At 33.4% G+C, this 22,286-nt stretch overlaps 1 protein-coding gene across 2 annotated transcripts; it reads left to right on the top strand.

Annotated features, from left to right (window-relative positions):
* The first annotated feature begins 677 nt into the window (after positions 1-677).
* LOC117107863 lies at positions 678-22,187 on the top strand. Of its 2 annotated transcripts, XM_033249670.1 has the most exons (13): positions 678-1,303; positions 3,446-3,610; positions 4,346-4,407; positions 8,724-8,915; positions 9,406-9,591; positions 10,869-11,037; positions 12,598-12,766; positions 13,156-13,261; positions 13,952-14,204; positions 14,894-15,121; positions 16,547-16,594; positions 19,151-19,234; positions 19,818-22,187. In XM_033249670.1, exons 1-13 carry the CDS (start codon positions 712-714, stop codon positions 21,143-21,145), a joined length of 3,582 nt encoding a protein of 1,193 aa, XP_033105561.1. In that variant the 5' UTR covers positions 678-711; the 3' UTR covers positions 21,146-22,187. The 2 variants fall into 2 exon arrangements, with proteins under 2 accessions (XP_033105561.1, XP_033105562.1); XM_033249671.1 differs by lacking the exon at positions 16,547-16,594.
* Positions 22,188-22,286: the final 99 nt, after the last annotated feature.

Raw genomic sequence — 22,286 nt, 5'->3', positions numbered from 1 at the left:
GATATAATTTCAAGGGGGAGTTTATTAAAAAGTTTGGAACCACTATATCGAATATTGTGTTGGAGTAAAGTAAGTTTAGGTAGAGGAAGGTGAAGGTTTTCACGAATTCTGGTGTTGTAAGGATGTAAATCTGAGTTTTTAAAGAAGGGACAAAGGTTAGTAGGGAGAAGAGAATTAGTAACTTCATAAACAAAGATACATTGTTGTAAAATATTTATATCGAAAACAGACAACTGACGCAAAGCAAGAAAAAGGGGACTCAACAGAGTGAGCAAGGAATGGAGCATCTGAAATTATATGGACAGCTTTTTTTTTTTTGGAGCTTGTAAATTTGTTCAAGAATGGATTTGTAATTGTTTGCCCAGATAATATTGCAGTAATTGATCTACAGTATAATAGAATCATTAAACAACTTTATAGGCCGATATTTATTACACTGTTATATAAACTCGCAACTGACATCTAAGTGTTACGTCATTTAGAAGCGCATGCGTAATGATAATGATTTATTCGCGTCAACTAATACTAATTCGCGTCAATTTATGTCGTAATTTGCGTCAATTTTTGTTGTAATTCGCGTCAACTTAGGGAAATTCGCGTCAAGTTCGACGATCAGCGCTCATGACGTCAATGTTTACAAAATTACGCCCTCATTTAATTGCTGACATTTCATTACTGGAAGAGAAAGTGGACGAGCCAACATGGCAAAAGATGGAGGAGTTTAGGCGTATGAGTTTGGATGAATTATCGCCAGAAGAAAGCTCAGAAATAGAAGAAGAGGATTACTTAAAGACACATTTTGGTGACAAAAGGGTTTTTAAATCAGAATGGACTCGTAATGTATCAAAGCCCAATACTTTTAGAGCGAATGAAGCGCACGGTTCTAAGCCAACTCGCCGAGCCTTACATCAGAAGAACCGACCCGTTGCTACCCCTTTTCTGTTGAGCACAGATGCTAGTCAAATAGTTGATGATGATGATGATGAAGACGATGATGATGACGGTAACGATGTATTTAACGATGGCGGGGACAAAGAAAACTCACCTTTTAATAGTCATTGGTCTTCAGTAGATAGAGAAAGTAGATTTAGCCATCCCATTAATAGAAAGGAGTCGTCCATTGTTGACGATTTACTGTGTGAAATATATGATCGCTGTCAGCCGTCTAGGCCTAAATATAGTGTTGATAGCGATGGCTACACAGAATATTCAAGTACTTCTGAAGGTGCATATCACAGTAGCAGAGGAGATGGATTTAATAGCACTACACCTAGGCTAAGCCGAGCTGCTCTAGCTAATAAAGGTACAATTTCTTTTTTAACTAACAGTGAATGTAAACGATTTGTTAAAACAGAAGGTTATTTTATAGTCCTTATTGCCATTGGGTTTTAAAATTTACGCCATGGCTAGCTAGGGATACGGTACCATATCTTATCTTCCGTTTGATAAAGGCATGATGAACCGCATCATCCAATAAAATATCGCCACCAGTGTGGCGTCATTGTTCATGAAGACTTGTGAAATCGCTCACTGAATGCAGAGGAAGTTTATGAAGTAACATATTTGAAGTATTCCTGATGATGACATAATTAATGTCGAAATATTGAATCCCAACACGATGGCGTGTATATTTGAAGTAGTTTGTCTTGAATATGAATTCCGTAAGCCTATGACTGAACTCTGTATCTCGTGTCGCGGTCTTACGAAAATAATAAGACAATGTTCAACAAACAATATAAGTACACAATTATATATTTAAGGGGCCTAACCATTATATTTACAAATCTCATATTTGTGAAGCAAATTTTACAAATATTCTCAGTATTTAATTCAAACTGTCTGCATATTTAAATCACCAACACGATGACGTGTATTACATTTCTTGAGTTTTGATTTTAATTTTATTGGGTTCACTTTTGAATCAATGGTACCCATTGTATTATTGTGCACCCAGAATACAAAATAGACTTACAAAACAAAAAGAAGAAAATATTTTTATTCATAAATCTGTAATTATTAGTTAAATAATTAATGGAGTATTCGATTTAGATTTATTTCACAAAGTCACAATCATATTCACATATGCGATTACAATAGAAAATATGGGTATGCCTATACAGTATAAAAATGGGAAAGTGAGATGCAAGGAGTTACATTGGCTCTTTTAAATGATGTGATATTGATAAATAATAATAACACCAAAAACTTTATTTCATTTCATTTCATTTCAACAATTCTATTTTTGAAATTTTATATTTGAAATTTTATATTTGTATATTTATATATTTATATCTGGCGAAATAAATTAAATGAAATGAACCCGTGCCGATATTGTTGACTATGATCACGGTGCCCCTGCCTTAACCGCTCGGCCATTTGGCTCGCTCTAATCAAAAACTCTCAAAAGTAATGCAGTATATTTTCAGATTAGGTCAGGTCAAATGCTATATCAGGAAAAGATAAAATTGATAGATCATACTGTATAGGGTCTGTGATCCTTTCTTGAGTCATACGAAAGCTAACACATTGTTATTGTATACAGTCTTAGCTATTGTACAGTAAAGGTGTTCCGTAATATAACAACTTGGCAGGAAAGCAGGTTCACAGCCAGCAATTTTTGAATGATGTTTTTACACTGGTGGCAGCATTTTATTGGAATAATGCAATTTACCGTAACTTTAGCAAATGGAAGTAAAGATACAGTACCATACCTCTAGGCACGGCGTAAAATTTAATATCTTGGTATTTTGTAAATTATAGTTACTGTACAGGGTTTGAAAAAAACGCTCTGGCTAGGGGTACGTTTAATATTGGATCCGTTCATTGTCTTTCTTTCTGGTCTCCAAATCCAGCAGTGGATTTTGATCAATCACGAAGCGATCACATGCCTGTAGAGTGATATGACTTATTGTGTACATTAGTGTGACTGTCGCAAATTGTGTTAATGTTCTTGTTCGTGGTGGCTACGAATTGAGTAATATAGTTATTCTGTCAGAAGATTTCCTTACTCCATTTCAGAATGGGATACTGTATAGGAAGAGTTGGGTGGGACCCTTCCCAGAAAGCTATGCTTAATAGATGCCCGGAAGTGTGAAGTGTGATATGAAATGGAACATTTTGAATTTGTATTCCATTTTTTATTTTTTGTCACAAAAATAAAAAATTGCAGTAGCAAAATGGGGACATATCCCCTCCCTAAATCTCTCCCTAAACCCTTCTCCCCTAACCAGAATTATTGGTTAGAATGCAATATGTTAATAATTATAATGCAATGAAATTTATACAGTAATGCACCTATTAAAATAATAATTATTATTATCAATTACCTACTGTATCTATATGGGGTCATATGTTTTTCTCGAATATTTATTATCATCTTTAGTTACCTGTATTTTCTTGTCTTGACCCCAATTTAAAAAATTTTTTCATTTGAAATGCTTTTCAGATGTAGACGAGCTTCGTGAAATGCTGCAGCATCTAAAAAACCGAGTTGGTGTCATGTCAGGTCGATTAATAAAGGAGCTTAAAAGAAGAGATAAGAACCTGGCAAAGTTAACAAAGAATCAAGATGTGATAACAGCCATACTTCAAGCAGTCTCACAAAAACGAAGTAAGTAAAACTACGTCAAAAAGCTTATTAGTTTGTCATCTGAATTTGTTTTTTAAAAGAATGAAAAGCCCTTTTTTAAGCTGTTGGATTTTACTCAGGTCAAATTGTTAAGGTAGTATAGTAAAACAACTAATTTTATAAACATGGGTTTTATGAATACTGTAGTCAAATTTAATAATGAGTTTTGCATTGAATGATATCATTATCATCAACCAAATAAATGTCAAAAATGTGTGATAATGCATTTTTTTTAAAATCAAGCTTGTATAGTTCACCCTCCAATTCAAGATCACCTTTGGGACCTAAAAATTTTGGGAGGTCTTCAGGATTTGGTCTCCACATAGAGAGTTTGCTTAGTGTTAATAAGATTATTATTTGGTTCTTTGAAAAAGAATGAGCTCGAATTAGAGGGGTCTCAGAATTAGAGGGTCTCGAATTAAAGGGTATATTTTATTTATCTTAGTAGTTTAGTAGTTATTTCTTTCAAATTCTGCAATACAGCTTGCATAGTCTGGCCCAAACGCTAAAGTAAGAGAGACGGGCACTCCAGCCTGCTTCATGTTTCAAAGCTTTACCTTACAAGCAATAATTAAGTTTTTTTTTAGTGTGATTCAGTATTCTAAGTCTTACCAGGACGACAAAAAAACTGCCAATGTAAAAGTAATGAGTTATATACAGTAATATAATTTTTGATCTGATTTTAGTGTTTAATTCAAAATTGTCTTAATTTCACAGGGGTTGATACACGGATACGCTTCAGTATACGGCCAAGGTCTGGCAAGAGAGCTTTCAGACAGGTAAGTCTTAATTGATAGTTATTAATAAATTAATTGAATTTGACACTCGGCGCTATGAATCCACTGGAAATAGCGTGGTATAAATGTTTATAGATTATAGATTATTATAGAAAAGCATTTATTACACTGCTGATAATAAACTTCTATTGTTGCATACAATATGAAATATTTGTTAAGGTTTTTTTGATGATGAAATACACTAATTGCTGTTTTTGTATTGAAATACTGCTTGACTAAAAAAAGAAAAAAACAGGTCAGGAATTATCAAAGGTACTGTAGAAGTGGCTGGGGATAATACTGGCTATTCAGTGGGGTCTTATGTGAGGTTTAAAACCAGAATAGCGTCGACAAGTAAATGGATACTCTGCAAGGAATGATTTAATTTATTAAATCATAGAATCTGTGATCAAAACAAGCAATTTAACTGAAAGGATATTTAGAGTTTCTACAACAAAGGAAGGATTTACTTAAATTTGCATTTTTTTTGCATTCACACTACTGTATAAAGTGAAATCTGATGCAGGGAGAATAAATGAAATGTCCCATTGATAACTTGGTTAACTTGTCCCATGGATAACTTGGTTAACTTGTTCCATGGATAATTTGGTTAACTTGTCCCATGGATAACTTGGTTAACTTGTCCCATGGATAACTTGGTTAACTTTTCCCATGGATAACTTGGTGAATCATTCATATTGTTGTGGAAAGCAATGACTTTATAGTTACTGGAATAGCTGTAGGGGGCTAGATGTTGAACTAGGGACACATATACAGGGTTGGAAAAAGTTTGTGACTGCAATTTTTTTTTTTTAATAAAAAAAAATGCAAAATTAAATTTAATATTTTTGCTTTCTCCAAACCACTAAATGTACAACTGTTTCCCTATAATAGTTTAAAGATAAAATTTATTGCTGGAAGCATTTCATCAAGATAATTTTCATGGTTGGAGGCACAAAAATATTTTTTCCAGGCCTGCACATACAGTACGGTAGATCTCCCAATGTACAGTAGTCTTATTACTAGAGGCAAGGCATCAATAAGCATGTGTTGAAAAATACATATGCCACTGGTGAATGTGATGTAAGGCAGTAAATTTTAAATTAATGTGAAGGAAGCATTCAAACAGATGAGCATTATATATTCTCATTTTTACTGTCTATGTATCAAAAAATTTTCTATTTTATTTTAGACTAGAAAACTGAATACCATATTTATTCGAATAATAATAATGATAACATGTGAATTTTATAGCGCATTCCGCAAAAAGTCTCAATGCGCTTTACAACAATAACCACCAGCAGTAAATAGATTCAACTTAAACTACTTAACTAGTTCTGAAATGCATGAGGGCTAGGTGTCCAGAACAGGGCTGTACCCACTGATGTTGAAACAATGTCACAGTCACACCCGGATGCACTCTGTTAGGCACTCTGTTAGGTAGTATGCTGGGCTCTACTACCGTGCACTGCAAATGACGTCTCGAGTAAGGAACAGGTGGGCCCCACTTTGAATAAACTCCCTTCTGAAATAAATGCAATAACACATTTTTACGGTAAATGTGTAGTAGTTCCACATTTAAAGTGAAATTAAGGGGAGTTTATTTGAGATTATACAGTACGTACTGGTATCCATTTCACACCAACAAATAAATACCTCACTTGAATACTGTAAATGTCCCTTTAAAAACCCTTCTCAACAATAAACTATTTTAATAAATACAGTATATCATTATTATGTGAGTTTTGAGGCAAAATACACATTTAGGCTTTGTGCCAAGAAAAATAACCATTGAATGTAAAGCTTGAGAGTACTTCAGACTTTCCCATATGTACCAATGTATTGTTTACAGTACATGTTTACAATTATGAAGTGACGGGATATAAATTCTATAGACCTGTACATCATACTGTATGTTAAACTGTAAGTTATTAGTTAGAATAAAAGAAGCATTGTGCCAAGAAAATAATAGCATGAGTATGCCAGCAACATAGTGTCTGTAGAGAGCTCTTGTCTTCTGATACTGTACGTACCAGTGCATTGTTTAGATGTACATGTAATTACCAATTTTGATGTGGAGAGGTACTGTAAACCTCATCTCAAGTACCATGGCATGTTACATGAGCCAAAAAAGAGAGAAAAAGATGGTTCTTCATGCCAAAAAAAATGGAACAAGAATTAATCTAATTGTTAATGTGAACAGCCATTAACATGGTCATGTAACCTGTACATTGTATTTGAGCCTTTCAATCAATCATCCCCATGTACTGATTCTGTGTTGTAGCTTGTTTGTTAACATGCTTGCCTTTCCAATCCATTCAAATCCTGTAAATGAAAATTGAAAAAACAATTGTCTTCTTATTTAGCAAATAGTTTTGTCAAAAACATCAAGACGAAGGACATTTTATTGGTGAATGTTAATGTCAGTGTATTTAATGGATGGTTAAATGCTTTAAATTTCTATAATTAGGAAGAAATATATACAATCATAATTTTTGGAGATTTGTTTTGTTTTTTTTTCAACACGATTTTGATTTTACACATTTAATAAGTAAGTAAAGCTGGTGAGCTGGACCTGCTACATAGTGCAGTAGTTTATTTTAATCACGTGTCTTACTCCAATTAAAGATCCCTCTTCCAATCCCAAACCACAAAAAAAAAAAAATAGCCCCAAATTGCAAGCAGACCTATAGTGTACATATATTCAGTTTGTACATTTAAAAAAAAAAAAAAACTTTTTTATCCACCCCTCATCTCTTATAAACCTCCATACAGACAATTTTGGTAATCTTTCTTTAAAAAAAAAAAAAAAAAAAAACTTTTTTCCGCCCACCCCTTCACTTAAATATTTGCAATGTGACAGCAAACAAACCATTTTTTTTTAGGCCCTTAAAGTTATATGGCAAACAAAACAAGATACTTTGTTCCTACGTAGGAACAATATTGTGATTTGTTGTACAGTACAAGTAGTGAGCACTTCAGTCACCACTTACATACCAGTTGTTTGGATGTTCAACAATCTCGATATAAAGAGTTTGATATTAATCCATGTTTATCAACTTTGATGTGAAGAGTTTAATCCTAAAGATATTGAAACAATCCATACTAGAAACTAAAACAATCTGTGGCACGGTTTACTCATGCATCCATCCTTATTATTAAATGAAATTAAATGTTTGGGTACTATATAGTAGTGTCATGTTCAAATATTTTAAATACTCAGTTAATTTATACGATGTGGAATTAATTGTTTATTTATCTTACAGATAGAATGAATTTCTAAAAGATACATACTATTTTAATGTATGCCTCAAATATGATACCTGTTGCTAAAATGTAATTTGCAATTAAATGAAATATCACACATTGATTTTGGCAAGTAATAAAATGCATATTACATGTACTGCATCAGTACCTATCAGTCTAACACTTTTAGCAAGTGAATTTAGTTGCAAATCAGATTAAAAATGTGCATGTGACCAGAGTTTAGCGTCCATTCCAATGCTTTGGCAGTCAAGGCCAGTGTTTTGTTTTACCCAGGCGAGTAAATCTGCACCGAAATAGAAATGTGTTTACAATAGCAGGTGATAAAGTGTCTTTTGTTGCAGCCCAGCAGAGTGCGACAAAATAGACGCACGTCAATACTACTTTACTACAATTGAATCACTGGTCAAAAAACATACAGTACATTAAAAAAACAAGCTGACATTGATGAATCTGCTTATAAAAAAACTATTTAAGCCTGTTTTTTTTTTGATGATATTCTTTTTAAAAAATAGGCAATTGTCAATTTCTAATGATTGTTGTCAATGTTGGAAAGTTACAATGGGTCTAAAATTGGGTTGGTTCTCTATAGTCCCACTTTTAACCAAGCATTGTGTTTACCTATGCAACGAAATACAAACTTCATTAAACCATTGAGAAATTACTGACCTTTATTTTCATAAAAGTTTAATTGTACATACAGTAATATATTACTTTGGTTTCTTCGTCATATTTGCTCGTTCATATGACAAATTAATATGAAAAAATATAGGTAATAGATGAATTTTGTGATTCCTTTTGGGCTAGCTAGGCCACATCCAGGCCTAGACATATATTTATTGGGCTGTATTGCCTAGGATTCGCCTACTCTACAGTGTAAACGTTAAAAATTGATTGGAAAATTCTGATATTCTCCCATCTTGTGTTATGGGGAAAGGGGAAAACTAATTAATGTACTGTAAATACAGATGGACATGCACTTTTCATGATTAAATTTACTTTGGGAAACATTTTAAGTTATGTAATGCAAACGTTATTATTATTATTTTTTTAAGTGGTATGATGCTTTAAGGGCAGTGTCTCGTCTTCCCAATGGTATCCCTCAAAACATCCGAAAAGAAGTATGGTTAAGCCTCGCTGATCGACACATCAGGCATTTAAAAATTGATTGGAAAAAGACGGTACGATTTGCGTTCAACGACCGAAGTAACCCAGATGATGATGCACTAGGTATTCAGATTGTGAAGGTAAATATCAAATGTGTCTGAATATGCATGATTCAGTAAGATAATTACTATGGTTACTTATGCTTGGTTGACTCTCCTGCTCTTTAAAAATCTCATAGTATTCCTGTTTGACTCCTTAGTTTCAAAGTAAGACCATACTTTTGGTTAGATAAGTGTTAGTTTTCCCATAACATTGGTGTATGTATATTTGATAGTTCTTTTTAATTTACCACAGCAATATTTATCGTTTTTTGCTTTTGCTCCATTTTAATGATAGTGATTGTTTTTGTCCTCAATCCTTACATTTTCTGAGTTTCAGATTCTGTTTTAGGCATTTTGGTTTCTCCTATTTGAGTTACTTTGTATGTGTATGAATAGTGTAATTTTATATTATACTTTTCTACACATTACTAAACTAGAAATCAAATTAGGTAACATGATTCTTAATGATAGTTGAAATTATAGAAATATTTAGATTAAATCTTCTCTTTATCCCTTCTTCTGTCTTCAGGACCTTCACAGGACAGGGTGTAGTGGATTTTGTGGACAAGGAGCCGAGGAAGATCGAGTTGTTTTGAAGCGTGTGTTGTTAGCATATGCACGTTGGAATAAATCAGTCGGTTACTGTCAGGGCTTCAACGTAATTGCTGCTCTTATATTGGGAGTTGTTGATCGAGTTGAAGATGATGCGCTTAAGGTAAGAAAATAATAATGCTATGCTGTTGTCAGTCGCATATCTGTGGGGTGAACAGGGGGAATATTCTACTCCCCAACCTCCCCTCCCCAAAAAAAAAAAAAAAATAAAAAAGAGCTTCTCTAAGGCAATTGCAATTTCATTTATTTTATTTTAATTTTTTTTAATTTTTTAATTTTTTTAAAATTTATTTAATTTTTTTTAATTTTCTTTTTTTTTTTATTTTTATTTATTTCAATTATGGTACATTCCAAATATAATAGAGCATTTAGATTCTGGTTTTACCTGGACCTAGTTACAGTCCTATAGAGTTTCTTTCAAGAGCCACATAGTTTGAATAACTAATTGGTGAATACAAGTCTTATCCCCAAAGCTTGGCTTTGTATTCAAATCTAAAAGTGTTTTGACAAAAACCAAGACTGAATTAGACAAGTCTCACCGTATGGTCAATTTTATTAGGCGAGTCTTTTTTTATACCTTGTTTAGCGAACCTGCTGCTCGCCAATAATGAAGATTTTAAATAAAAATAACATTTTAATTTTGGCCAATTAGCGTACCCGCTGACTCGAAAAAAAATGTGAAATTTCAGAAAAGCATTTCTTTATTGTTATTATACTCACCCCCGCTTTAAAATCTCCAAAAATAAGATATGTATTATTTCTTCCTAACTATATATAAATTTTAATAATTTAACCATCACATTACTACACTGTTTACATTCACCAATATCATTTTATTTTATTTTCTCTACTGTGTGGATGTTTTTGGCAAAACTATGTGCTAAATAAGAAAATTTTATATTTATTTGTTTTCGCCCTCCTCTGACGATCTTCAAAAAAATTAGTTTGTGACATGCATTTTTGTTTTTATCTAGTTGGTCCTAGAACCTTGCCTTGGAAAGCACATAATGTTTTCAAAAACAGTTAAGTCTGTACTAAACTATGGCTGCTACAGTAAAAGAATCACAATATTTTTATTTGATACTTCAGTTTCTCTCTTCTAGCTATGATATAGTAGTTTCTTGGCTATTAATACAAATGTACAAGCACAAAATAAATTATGAATGCAAACTTTAACCTGGAATTTACAGGAATCAATTTACTAATTGCCAAAGTTATGAGTAAAATTATTACTGCTTCTCTATACTAATATATACAATACTGACACATTCTTGTACTAATTACTCAGTTTAACAATCAGCGACAGTGTGCTGGTTTTGGGTTGACAAGCCTCATTTAATGAAATCATTTTAACAAAAGCAATTTGTTTTATTTTTCTAGGTTATGATATTTCTGATAGATCATGTATTACCTGATAGTTATTTTGCAAACAACTTGAGGGCGCTGTCTGTTGACATGGCTGTTTTCCGTGAATTGCTTCGCTTCAAACTACCAGAACTTTCCCGTCATCTGGATCAGCTACAGAAAGCTGATCATGACCCCGCAACTGGTAAGGTTTGAACAAAAATGTTGGATGATTATTCACATATTATCCTTTTATATATTTGTATTGTATTTTATAAGGTGACCTTGTGTTGGTGTTGTACATATTCTTGAGTTTTGCATAAATAGATAAAAAAATAATAATAAAGGGATGAGGGGAGAGATAATTTTATAAACATGCAAGATTTATCAGTTTGGAGGCCTGTCATGTATTATATTTCTTAGTAACTGTCAATACTGATAACTCTAAAGCAATTGTCTGTGGTTTAGTGCTAAAATTCTAAGGTATATTGCCACCTGATAAACTTGAAAATTATAGACAAATATTGAATTGATGTTTAACTAACTACTTTTATTACCTCAGCCTCAACCATCGTTGTGCTGAAGTGGATTTGGCCCATCTGCCAGCCCCAACCATGGTTGGACAGAAGTGGGTTTCGCCCATCTGTCAGGGAATAATAGACCATCTGTTGGGGAAATGCCGAGACAGACATTTAAATAATACCAATGTTTCTATAGTTTATGCTTAAATTTCTGCCATCAAATTTAATGATTTTCATAGTAAAGTGTCTGTAAATCATTGAAAGTTCCGAGCTTTTTTTATCTTTTACTTATTGTAAGTTGATAAATGATGTCTTTTTTTTTAATGATCATTCTCAAGTATACATTAATTTATTAAGTTTGGAAATACAAACCAGTCATAAGCTAAAGATGTTGCATTGGGTTTTTTTTTATAGGAATATTTCTTGTTTAATTCTGCATCTGAAATGCAGAAGTATTGAAAAACTGTTATAATGAAAGTATGGTAATTAGATAGTATAATACATACTCCAAGTATCAAAATGCACGCCGTCGTGTCGGGATTCACTATTTCGACATTAATTATGTCATCATCCTGCATCGTGTCGGGATTCAATATTTTGACATTAATTATGTCATCATCCGCGTGAATTTCAATACTTGGAGTATGTATTATACTATCTTATCTGAGATTAATCAGTGGACCTTTCGGTATAGTAATTAGTATCTTGGTATTAAGTATTTCAATAGAATTTATTTTTCTTAATTTGAAGAAGCCCCTCTTTATATGTAAAAGTTAGTTTGTAAAGAAGCCCATCTGGAAAAGAAGCCTATATTCATTAAACTTTTTAGTTTACTCTAATTTCTAAAAAGCTTTCTGAATAAATATAACCTAATTTTGATATCTCACCTATATTGTTATTAAATCTATAGAATTAGGGTCTTTTGTGTGTTTATGTTTAATAGGCATTATTACTTGTAAAAGTCTAATGGTGCAGTAGGTTTTGCTTTTATGTTTCAACTTTGACATGGTACTTCAGATACAAACAAAGTAAATAGTACAATGAGATTTCTAACCTGAAGGTCTATATCTGGATTTACTACTTTTGGTTATAGTTGTTCCCACTAAAATGTATAAATTATCTAAGTATATATAATTCCATTCCTATTTGCTTAGACCCTTCAGTGGTTTGTTATCATTTTAAGATTTTCTTTGTAGTAAAGTACCTATGATTGAAAAAAAATTGTATGCTTTATTTATCAACAGGCTGCTATGAACCACCTTTGACTAATGTGTTCACGATGCAGTGGTTTCTGACGCTATTTGCCACATGCTTGCCCCAGTCTCTTGTGCTGCGTATCTGGGACTGTATCTTCCTCGAAGGCTCCGAAGTTCTTCTACGGGTTGCCCTCGCCATCTGGGCAAAGTTGGGACCGTAAGCATTATGCATTATATCTTCACTCTTACAACAAGATGGTGTGTATCTGCATTTAAAGGAGAAACATAGGAATGAAAAAATATGTAGTAACTATCAAAAATATTGAAACAGCAAAGGATGGCATAGATTGTAAAAGAAAATTCCAATTTTTCAAAATAATTGATAGAGACCATATGTGGTGTTTGTTGTTTTTCAATGAGAAGCCTGACATGATACATGTATAATGATGTGCTAGCTATAAATGCCATATAACCATTCCCAGAGATATTTGCAATCGTTGGCCTATTCACCTAAATGTCTGCATATGGGCAAGTTATCATCTATTTGCTGTACAGTATTTGTACAATGAAATGATTTGAATTTTTATTATAATTGTCTGAATACAGGCAAATTGAGGAGAATAACACAGCAGATGAATTTTACACAACAATGGGGATGATGTCACAGAAGATGTTACATGATAGTTACATGAACGCTGATGACCTCATCCAGGTGAGTCACCTTTGACCTTAAGTGCCACATGAAATGATAGTGGTAGAATGTGAAGGTAGTCAGATTTAATGTATGTCAAAAATGCTGTGCCACTGAGCGTTTTTTTTAACTCTTCTTGAAGCACCATTGAGACATATAAGCACATTCCATGGCTCAATTGAGTGGAGGTCATGTGACAATAGCCATCATATGACAATTCTATCATGTGACAGTGGTATTCAACATAAACATACACATTGGATTCTATCATAGGTTTAAGAGTCCTCAACAATATCAAATAAAATTAGCAAAAAATGTGGTCCTACCTACTTCAGTAAGTTATATTCATTATATGAATGAATATGTTATATGTATATGATTTTTATGTTATTATCCATTATGAGTATCGTTTATATGCTTTCATCCTTTGTGTTGAGCACTTACATTTTACATCCAAAATATATTTTTAAGTGAAACATAAATTGTATATGTGTGTGGGGGTCTGTATGATTTAATTTTCAACTCAAAATTGTATTCACCTTTTAGGTAAGTTCTTATATTTTTTGATGTCCTCTTCTTTCATCGGTTTAAGATGGACTGCGCGTCTTATATGCTGCCAGTGATGTAAAGGTGAAATGTCAAATCAATATTATTATTAAAGGGTTGAGTGATTGATGGATGATGTGATTGGGTTTTTTTGCTATTATGTAGACGATTTACTCCATTGCTCCATTTCCGTTCCCCCACCTGAGTGAGATACGCGAGAAGTACATGTTCAGCATCACTCCATTCTCACCTGAGGGCTCACTTGCCAAAACATCTGAAGATGAAAAGGACAGGGGGAAACCAACATCTCATAGTGATGAGGAGGCAGAAAAAGATGATGAAGACTTGGCCAACATCACCTGTTTCACCAGTATATTCCCAGTACCTATTGTACCCCCTAAGTCAAAGATTGATCAAGGTAAGCATTTTAGATTCATCTGATAACAGTAAATCTTCACCAGATTTCTTTAGGAATTACTATTGTGAATTACCTCAACAGTCTGTTAGCTAGGGCTGTTTGAATATTTGTTCATGTGACTTTTTGTCTGACCTTCGATTAGTCACGTTCAGTTAAGAATATGTAAGGGTTTATTAGTACTGGTATCCACCAACTACAGATACTCGTGCTTTTAGTTAATACCACCACAGCCATTGGATACATAGACAACCATACACCTTAATGTGGAGTATTCTTAACAAAGCATGGTGTGGACGGCGTAGGTCAGGTCAGGATATAATCAAACTAATTTAATTCTAATGTCATTCACATTAACCAAGTACATTTGCATACTCCTGAGTGAGGAGAATGAAAACGTAGAATATTTTTGTTCAAGGATGCAATGGAAATGTACAGTGTGTGATTTGACTAATTTCATTAATTTTTGGTTGTTGGAACAACCTCAAGGTGCTTAAGAACAATTAGTGGAGCTATAGTTTTTTGGCCTTCCAGTTCCAGGGTCCTGGGTTCTAGGCTATCAAATTTTATTTGACAATAACATGTTACGTGCCTAAATATGGTCAGAACATGACTTTCATTCTGATGTTTTGAGGAAATAAATATATTTTGCTGTTTAGAATGAAATAACAATGAATGATGTCATTGTTTAGGTGAGAGTGCAAACCTGCCTGCAGCTGATAGTAATGACATCACTCAAGCCAGTCCCGGTGCTTTCGGCTCCAACAATGAAATCCAATCCAGTCAGCTTTCAACGGCTATGTTGGAGAGAATGACGATGGATATACACGCTCTTAAAAGGCAATACAGTCGTATACAGAGACGACAGCAGCAAGCACATGTGATATACGGCCCAGGCTCCAGACCTGCCCAGCAACGAGGTAAGCTAGTCATTAAATAAGTATTATTCTAATCAAATATTGAGTAATTTTATCCAGAAATAATATTTTAATATTTTAGATATATTGTAGCTATAGATATGGTTGATTTGATTTTAATATTTTCATACTGGTAATAATTTTTATTAATAAGGTTCACATTACAAGGTATATTAGAATTTGTTTCTTTTTTCTTAAAAAGTATTCAATTTTTATTTTATGTATTTTAATTTTTTATATGAATGTGTCATGTCTTTATTTGGTTCTTCCATCCACTATTTATAATTTCATTTTAAGCATAATATGTTTTTATTATCAATGATGTGGGGTCTGTGCAATGCATTGTGAACATTTTTCTTAAAACTTAAGTTTCAGTAGCAAGTATAAACAAAATATATAACACAGATCTAAAAGATTAAATTAAAAAAATTACTAAAATTCTTTCCTGAAAATTCCTTTATTAACTACAACTTTCCATCAAAGGTATTAAAATAATAAGATAGTGCTCTCCACGATTTTTGCATGCAAATCCTGTAACAATGCAGTGTAGGGCGCCCTCTTGCAATTGCTTTTCAACTTTGACATAATCTTAGTGAAAATTCTGTAAAACCATGGAAACAACTAGGCCGGCCTTTCTCATTACAATTACTTTCTGTTGCTTTCTGCGCGAATAGACGCTTCTACATTTTGTTACACGTAAAACCATGGAGAGTGCTATCTTGTTATTATAAGATCTTTGCCTTCTATCCATATATGGTATCACAGGTATGTATGATTAACTTACGCAATCTTGCACACCAGACCTGAACATGCTATCATAGCTACAATTGTATGTCGCCTATTAATGACATACTGTATAGTACAAATAAGGTTATGTCTTCACTTTTTAACATACAGCACAAAGAACCGTTCTAAGGTTGTCATTTAACAGGCACTGTCATGTGGATTCATGTAATATAATAGTTGAGTACTCACCATCAATAGCCTGCTTTCATTATAAATTTCATGAGGATTTCATACACAAGACATGAAAATATGAGTCATATTATTAGCATACATCATATTCTAATCATCATCATCATCATCATCTTCTTTGCTCCTAGCTTTATCATTTGCATTGTGATTATCATTTAATCTCTTAAGTCATTATCATCTGCGTCATTATCATCTGCGTTATGTTAACATCTTTATCATCTTTATCAACATCATCATCCCTATTGTCTGGTACTGATGCTGTCAGGAGAGTCCTTGACAGGTTTTTTTTTTTTTACTTTGGTAATCCATGGAAAGCAGCATCATTTTTTTAGACATACAGTAGATGGTTAATTTGATATTATCATTTTGGGCATTATTTTATGGTTCACATTTCTTTTCTCCATTTTTTCACTTTCTTTGCTTTCTTTTGGGGACTTTTGCTCATTCTCGTAGCTGACACAACGGAAGAACGCCACGTTACTGTGGTTGAAAAGTCTGACGGTAGGTTCCCTTCAAAATCGGCTTGTTATTTCTATGTATCAGATCCAGCGAGGGATGCAAAATATGGGAAAGCAAACCCTTAAACATTACTGTCTGTTATTAAAAAATTAATTAAATCAATGAACTGCTCTTTAAATTATCAAATGTAATTATCAGCTTCAAATAGAATGCAAATCTAAATTAATTTTTTGCTGATTATCACTTTAATAATACTCCACAAAACTTCTGAAATTGATTTTCAGTCAATTTAGGTAAACAGTATATAATCAATCCCTTCTATAAATTAGCAAGGAATTTAATTTGAATTGAAAGCCAATACCATATTATATTCAATTAAACTATTAAAATATTTTTTTCAAGTTTATTAATGTCAAGATAATTGGTATCATTTTTATCAGCCTAAACACAGACAGTGTATGTCTTATTCTAAAGAAAATATTGTATATTACGCTATGTTTAAGGCAGTGTTGCATACCGATTTGTTGCATACTCGCTATCAAATATTTTTAGTGTACTAGTACATGAGACGGGTCAATCTCAGTCAATAAACAAAGTAAAGTCTGCGGCAATTATAAAATCAATTGTGATTGTTCCAGTTGAAATGATTACTGTAGAAATTGAGTTAATAATTTATTGATTAGTAGCTCGTTAGTGGATCATTAATGATACATTGAAGTAATTTCCCTGCTGTGCATGTTACTGTGTCCTTTGGTGTTACATAGCTATAATCTGTATTCACTACGATGATATATATTATTGAAGCCAGCTATGTAATAGATAGCTTCATTAATATCTTGCATTGCAGTGATGTATTATCAAGGGAGTGTTTGCTTTAAATTCAATTTAGATTAGATTATAGACTCGTCAACTCTTCAAAATACTGTATCAGAATTAACACTGCTGTTCTTGTAGAACATTTTTCTGCTGTTGTCCCAGTTTTTCTAATTTTGATTTGGTGGCATAGAATTATTATTATAATTATTGAGTGCTACTAATAAAAGTACCTGTAATTTTCCATATATGGGTATGATGTGACATCATGATGGCCATATTTGGACAAATGGCAAAATGACCACATGCTCGAACAAAAGCTTAATCATGCCAAAATTGGGTGTGGGTGGAGTGGTGTCATGACGATATTGTGCGTAATTAAATACATTTGTTGCAATTTTGTTTCAAATGACATCCTAAAGTTTGAATTTTGACACTTTATTGTCGCATATTTGAATGGACGTTTGTGTGGCCAATTTGTGCTAAAGCTTCTGTTATATAGCACTTGAGAATTTGTATAATAACCCAGATTTGGTAGCCACAATATCATGGATAAACTTCAGCATTTGTTGGTTTTCTAAATTCTAATAACCAAGTTTGCTTCATTTTTATCATAATTATCTGTTAATTATTTTACATCTTTTTTCTTTTTATGAATTAACATCTATACTAATGTTGTAGAAACAATCTGAGTATGTTCTATTAACAAAATTTTTTAAAAGATAACTTTTTCCAAGTGTATACCCCGGAATATATACCTCTGAATATGCCCAGGAATACCTATGAATACCTCCATCCAATTGTAACAACCCCATGATATCGGCAACAAAGTTTTCATGCCTTCCTCAAGACACATCCAAACTACGTTTAGATAGTGTTGGGTGAATGCACATTTGTCTCCCTTCCCTTCCCACCCCTCCTATACCTGTTCCTTGGTGTATGTTGTGCTTTGTGTCTAATTTAAAAAGTTTACAAACTAAGTTAAAAATAACCTTTTGATAACTTTTTTCCATGTTGTTCATGGTTATAAGATGAATTCTAGTTTAGTTACTACAGTATTATGTAAATCAGTGAAAAATTTGAGAGTATTGTACATGTATAACTTCAGTAGTTAGTTGTGATTATGTTGATGATGTTTGTAATGTAATTGTGGTAGATTATGAATAATGGTTAGACTGTATTGATAACTAATGTGATGGTGATCATGATGATGATCAATATGATCAAAGCTATGAGGATGTTGCGATGTTTTTGATGATGATGGTGAAGACAACGATAATGGTGATCATGGAGTGGAGTTGAATGGCTTAGTGGTTAAGATGCTTGCCTTATATTCCCAGGGTTCCGAGTTCAATTCCTGTGACAGCTGGACTTTTTCTCACGACTAAAACAACCCCACTCCCTAAGCCTCATAAAAAGACTTCACTGATTACAGCATCATGTTATTTCATTCATTTATTAAAGAGGGCCCTGAATATCAGCCAACCTACTAGGATACGCTGGAAGGGTCGCCCTCTATAAATATGGTTAAAAAAAATAAATGATGAGGATGATTGAGTGATAAAAGCTATGAGGATGTTGCGATGGTGATGATGATGATGACAATGATGAGGATGATACATTGAAGGACTTTAGAACTATATATATCATATATATATATGACATATATATATATATATCATATATATATCATATATTGTAGTTGCCATAGATACTCTACACAAACAAGATATATTTTATACTGAGCAAATGAATAGCAGCAAATGCTGTTCTTGTTTTCATTAGGTAAAACCGGTGGATCTAAGACCATGCTCACAGCCAAGATTGAATCACCAGCCGCAATGAACCATCTATTCGTTGACAATGAGGGTAAGCAAAGCATTCTGTACAGGGATCTAGTTATTCAGGGCGGGGGTAGGCATGGCCACCCAGCCTTGAAATTTTCCACCCAGTCTAAAGTTAATTTCACCCTTGCCCATCCTTAAAATTCACTCTTATTATTTAGGGCTTACCAATGTTATAGCTGCAACCCAACTGTAGTATATCCAACATATTGCAAAAATCGTTTCATAACTCTTTGTTAGTGGTGGACTTATGTCCTGGTGGATCTTTTTGCATAAAATTTAAGGGGTGGCCTTATACACGAGTAATTGCTATAATTATAAAAATGTATTCCTTAATACTGTATGCATTGGCCTATGGTTTGGTTTGGGTGGTATGGAAGTGTAATTATGGTGGTGAATATGGTGGGGATGATGGTGGTAGTAGTGATACTGATGTAGGTAGTTGTAAGTGTTGTAGCATTGACAGTAATGCTGGTAGTGATGGTTATGGTGATGAGGATAATGGTAGTAGTGGAGTATGTGATAAGGAGGAAGATATATATTGTAATCCTGTGTAAGTAAACACTTGTGTAACAATATTGTAAATTTATTTTAATGTGTTTGTGCAGGACTGGGATTGAAGAATATGAAAGTCACCGTTGGGCCACATATTTCTCCTGCTTTGACCTTGGATGACGATATTGATAGTCCCCATTCCTCAAGGAAGATTTCTGCATTTAAGGGTCTGGACCGAAGACTAGCCAGAGGCAGAAGTAACCTGTCACAGCATTCCTTAACCTCGCATAAAGATTTTGGGAGTGGCAGCACCTTGACGTCAATGAACGATGATGATAAGCTCTCTGTAACCACATCAGGGTCATCAATGGATTGCAATAGATCATTGAACTCTGATGTCAGCACAGAGACAATGATGGCAGAAGCTGAAGAGATAGAAGGAGAGGTTCTTGAAAGTAGTGCTGAGGAGACTGGTGATCATGTCACAGAATGGCTAATTGATTTTGGTGTCGAAGACAGAGGAAAAGAAAACAGCGACAAGAGTGAGAATCACGGTGAGGAAAATGGTAACAAAGATCAGGAAGATGATAAAGATGAAGACAAACAGCTGGAGGAGAAGGTGAAGAAGAAAGAGAAAAACACCTACGATAAAGAAGATAATGATGGTGCCAATGATGTGGTAACATCAGGTGAGCTTGATGAATCTAGAGCAACTGAAAATGGAGAAAACATATCAGAAAAAACAAACATTAAAAAAGACCAGGCTACTGGAAAAAGTGAGCCTGATATTGAACCGATACCCAGCAAGTGTAATTTAAGTATTGTTAGTGGGAAAGATGTCAGTAACGGAACACAGGAGCAAAGTGAAACAAACACATGTTTAACAAAAAGGAATGAAAACTCAAATGATAGTTTAGATAGTAATCATAATATGAATAACTGTTCAATTAATCAGGATCATACCCATCATCAAGGACCAGTATCAAGCCATCCATTTGAAACCAAGGTCACAAGCAAACCGCCATTATCACGAACGAGCAGTTTAGAACGTCCCAGCCCCCCGATTACTCCAGATGCAAGCAACGTCGCATTCAATGTATCAACCATGGGATTCCAACCACAACTAGTTGACACGCCGCAAGCATCGAAACCGCACCGTATACGCCCACGAAGCTCATCCAACTGCTCGCAGAGAAGCAACAGCAGCAGTCACAGCGGAGATAGTTTAGATGGAGATGCACAGGTGCAAAAATCTCCTGAGTTTTATCCCTTTCCGACAAGGAAAACGAAACATGTGGTGCAAAGAACTAAAAACGGTTTGAAGGTTGGATTATATCTTCCCGTGCATGACAACAACGAACCAAAAAAATCGCAAGTGAGTAAGTGCTTATCGAGGGAGCTTAATGCACACTTGAGGCATATAGTTGGATCAAAGAGTTAGAACATTCATCAAAGCAATAAAAATACAGTAGTAGTCTTGCCTCATCGACGAACACTATTCGCACAGTCAACAGAAGGCTGTCAGAACTGAGAACCAAAAGCTTATTACTGTAATATTCTAAAGGCCAATGCAGACAGCGTCGTACGACGTAACCCAACGTGATTTATTGTTGCGTCGGGTCTGTGCGATTTAAACACATGCGATGGTTTTCGTTGGGGACAGGTGTGGCGTAGAATTTTAAACATGTTAATATTTCTCACGACACTTAAGGTACGCGTCGGGCTGCGTCATACGACCCTGTCCAAGGTGGCCTTAACAATCTTTTATGTATTGTGCTATGATGTGTCTTATTTATATAACTGGAATGGTTCGTATGTATCCATTAATTTAAAATTTTGAACTTTATTCAGGTAAAAGAATTATTGTATGTGTATTTAGATGGTTTATGTTCAAATATACTGAAGAAAATTAAAATTGAGAAGAGAGAATGTTTTACCTTTAAGCTGCCATTTTGTGGACCTTAGCAACAATATTCGAGGATGGGGCTTATCTGAAAGATCCATTGGTTTAAAATGTACTTAAAGTACAATTTGCTTTAAGTTTTTGCTTAATAGTTATGTAGAAGAAAATTAAAGTTATGTAATTCATGGAACAAATTAATTTAATTCTTTGATTTTTATATGAAAAGATTCTAAATGAAATATTTTATTGTTTAATACAAGCCAGAAAGTGTCTAAATTCTACAATTATATATTCTAAAGAAATTATTTTTAAAATATTTTCCAATTCAATTCAAATTTATGGGAAAAATATTAATTTTGACTTTCAGGAATTGTGAAATATTTAGGCATACTTTATAGTAGCTGTGCTGACAACATTGTGTAAAAATTCGTTTTTAATTTAAACGTTCAATAATCTGTTTAATAAATAAAAGGGATTAGTTAAATATAACTTATATTAATAAATAGCTTGATTGTAAGTACACAAATTAAATTATTAAACTAATCAAAAATAATTTAATTCATAAACTAATTAATTGATAGTGATGATAAACAAATTATTTAAATTTGTAGATGAATTTTAACTAATGCATTTAATAAATTAATTTCAGTATGTTAAACTAAAAGAATTTATTATTATT

Source organism: Anneissia japonica, unplaced genomic scaffold (genome assembly GCF_011630105.1).
Source record: "Anneissia japonica isolate Jap-2015-1 unplaced genomic scaffold, ASM1163010v1 scaffold288060_len1141017_cov207, whole genome shotgun sequence".
Lineage (NCBI taxonomy): Eukaryota > Metazoa > Echinodermata > Crinoidea > Comatulida > Comatulidae > Anneissia > Anneissia japonica.
Note: the sequence above shows the minus strand (reverse complement) of the source record. Positions and strands in the feature narration are given on the sequence as shown.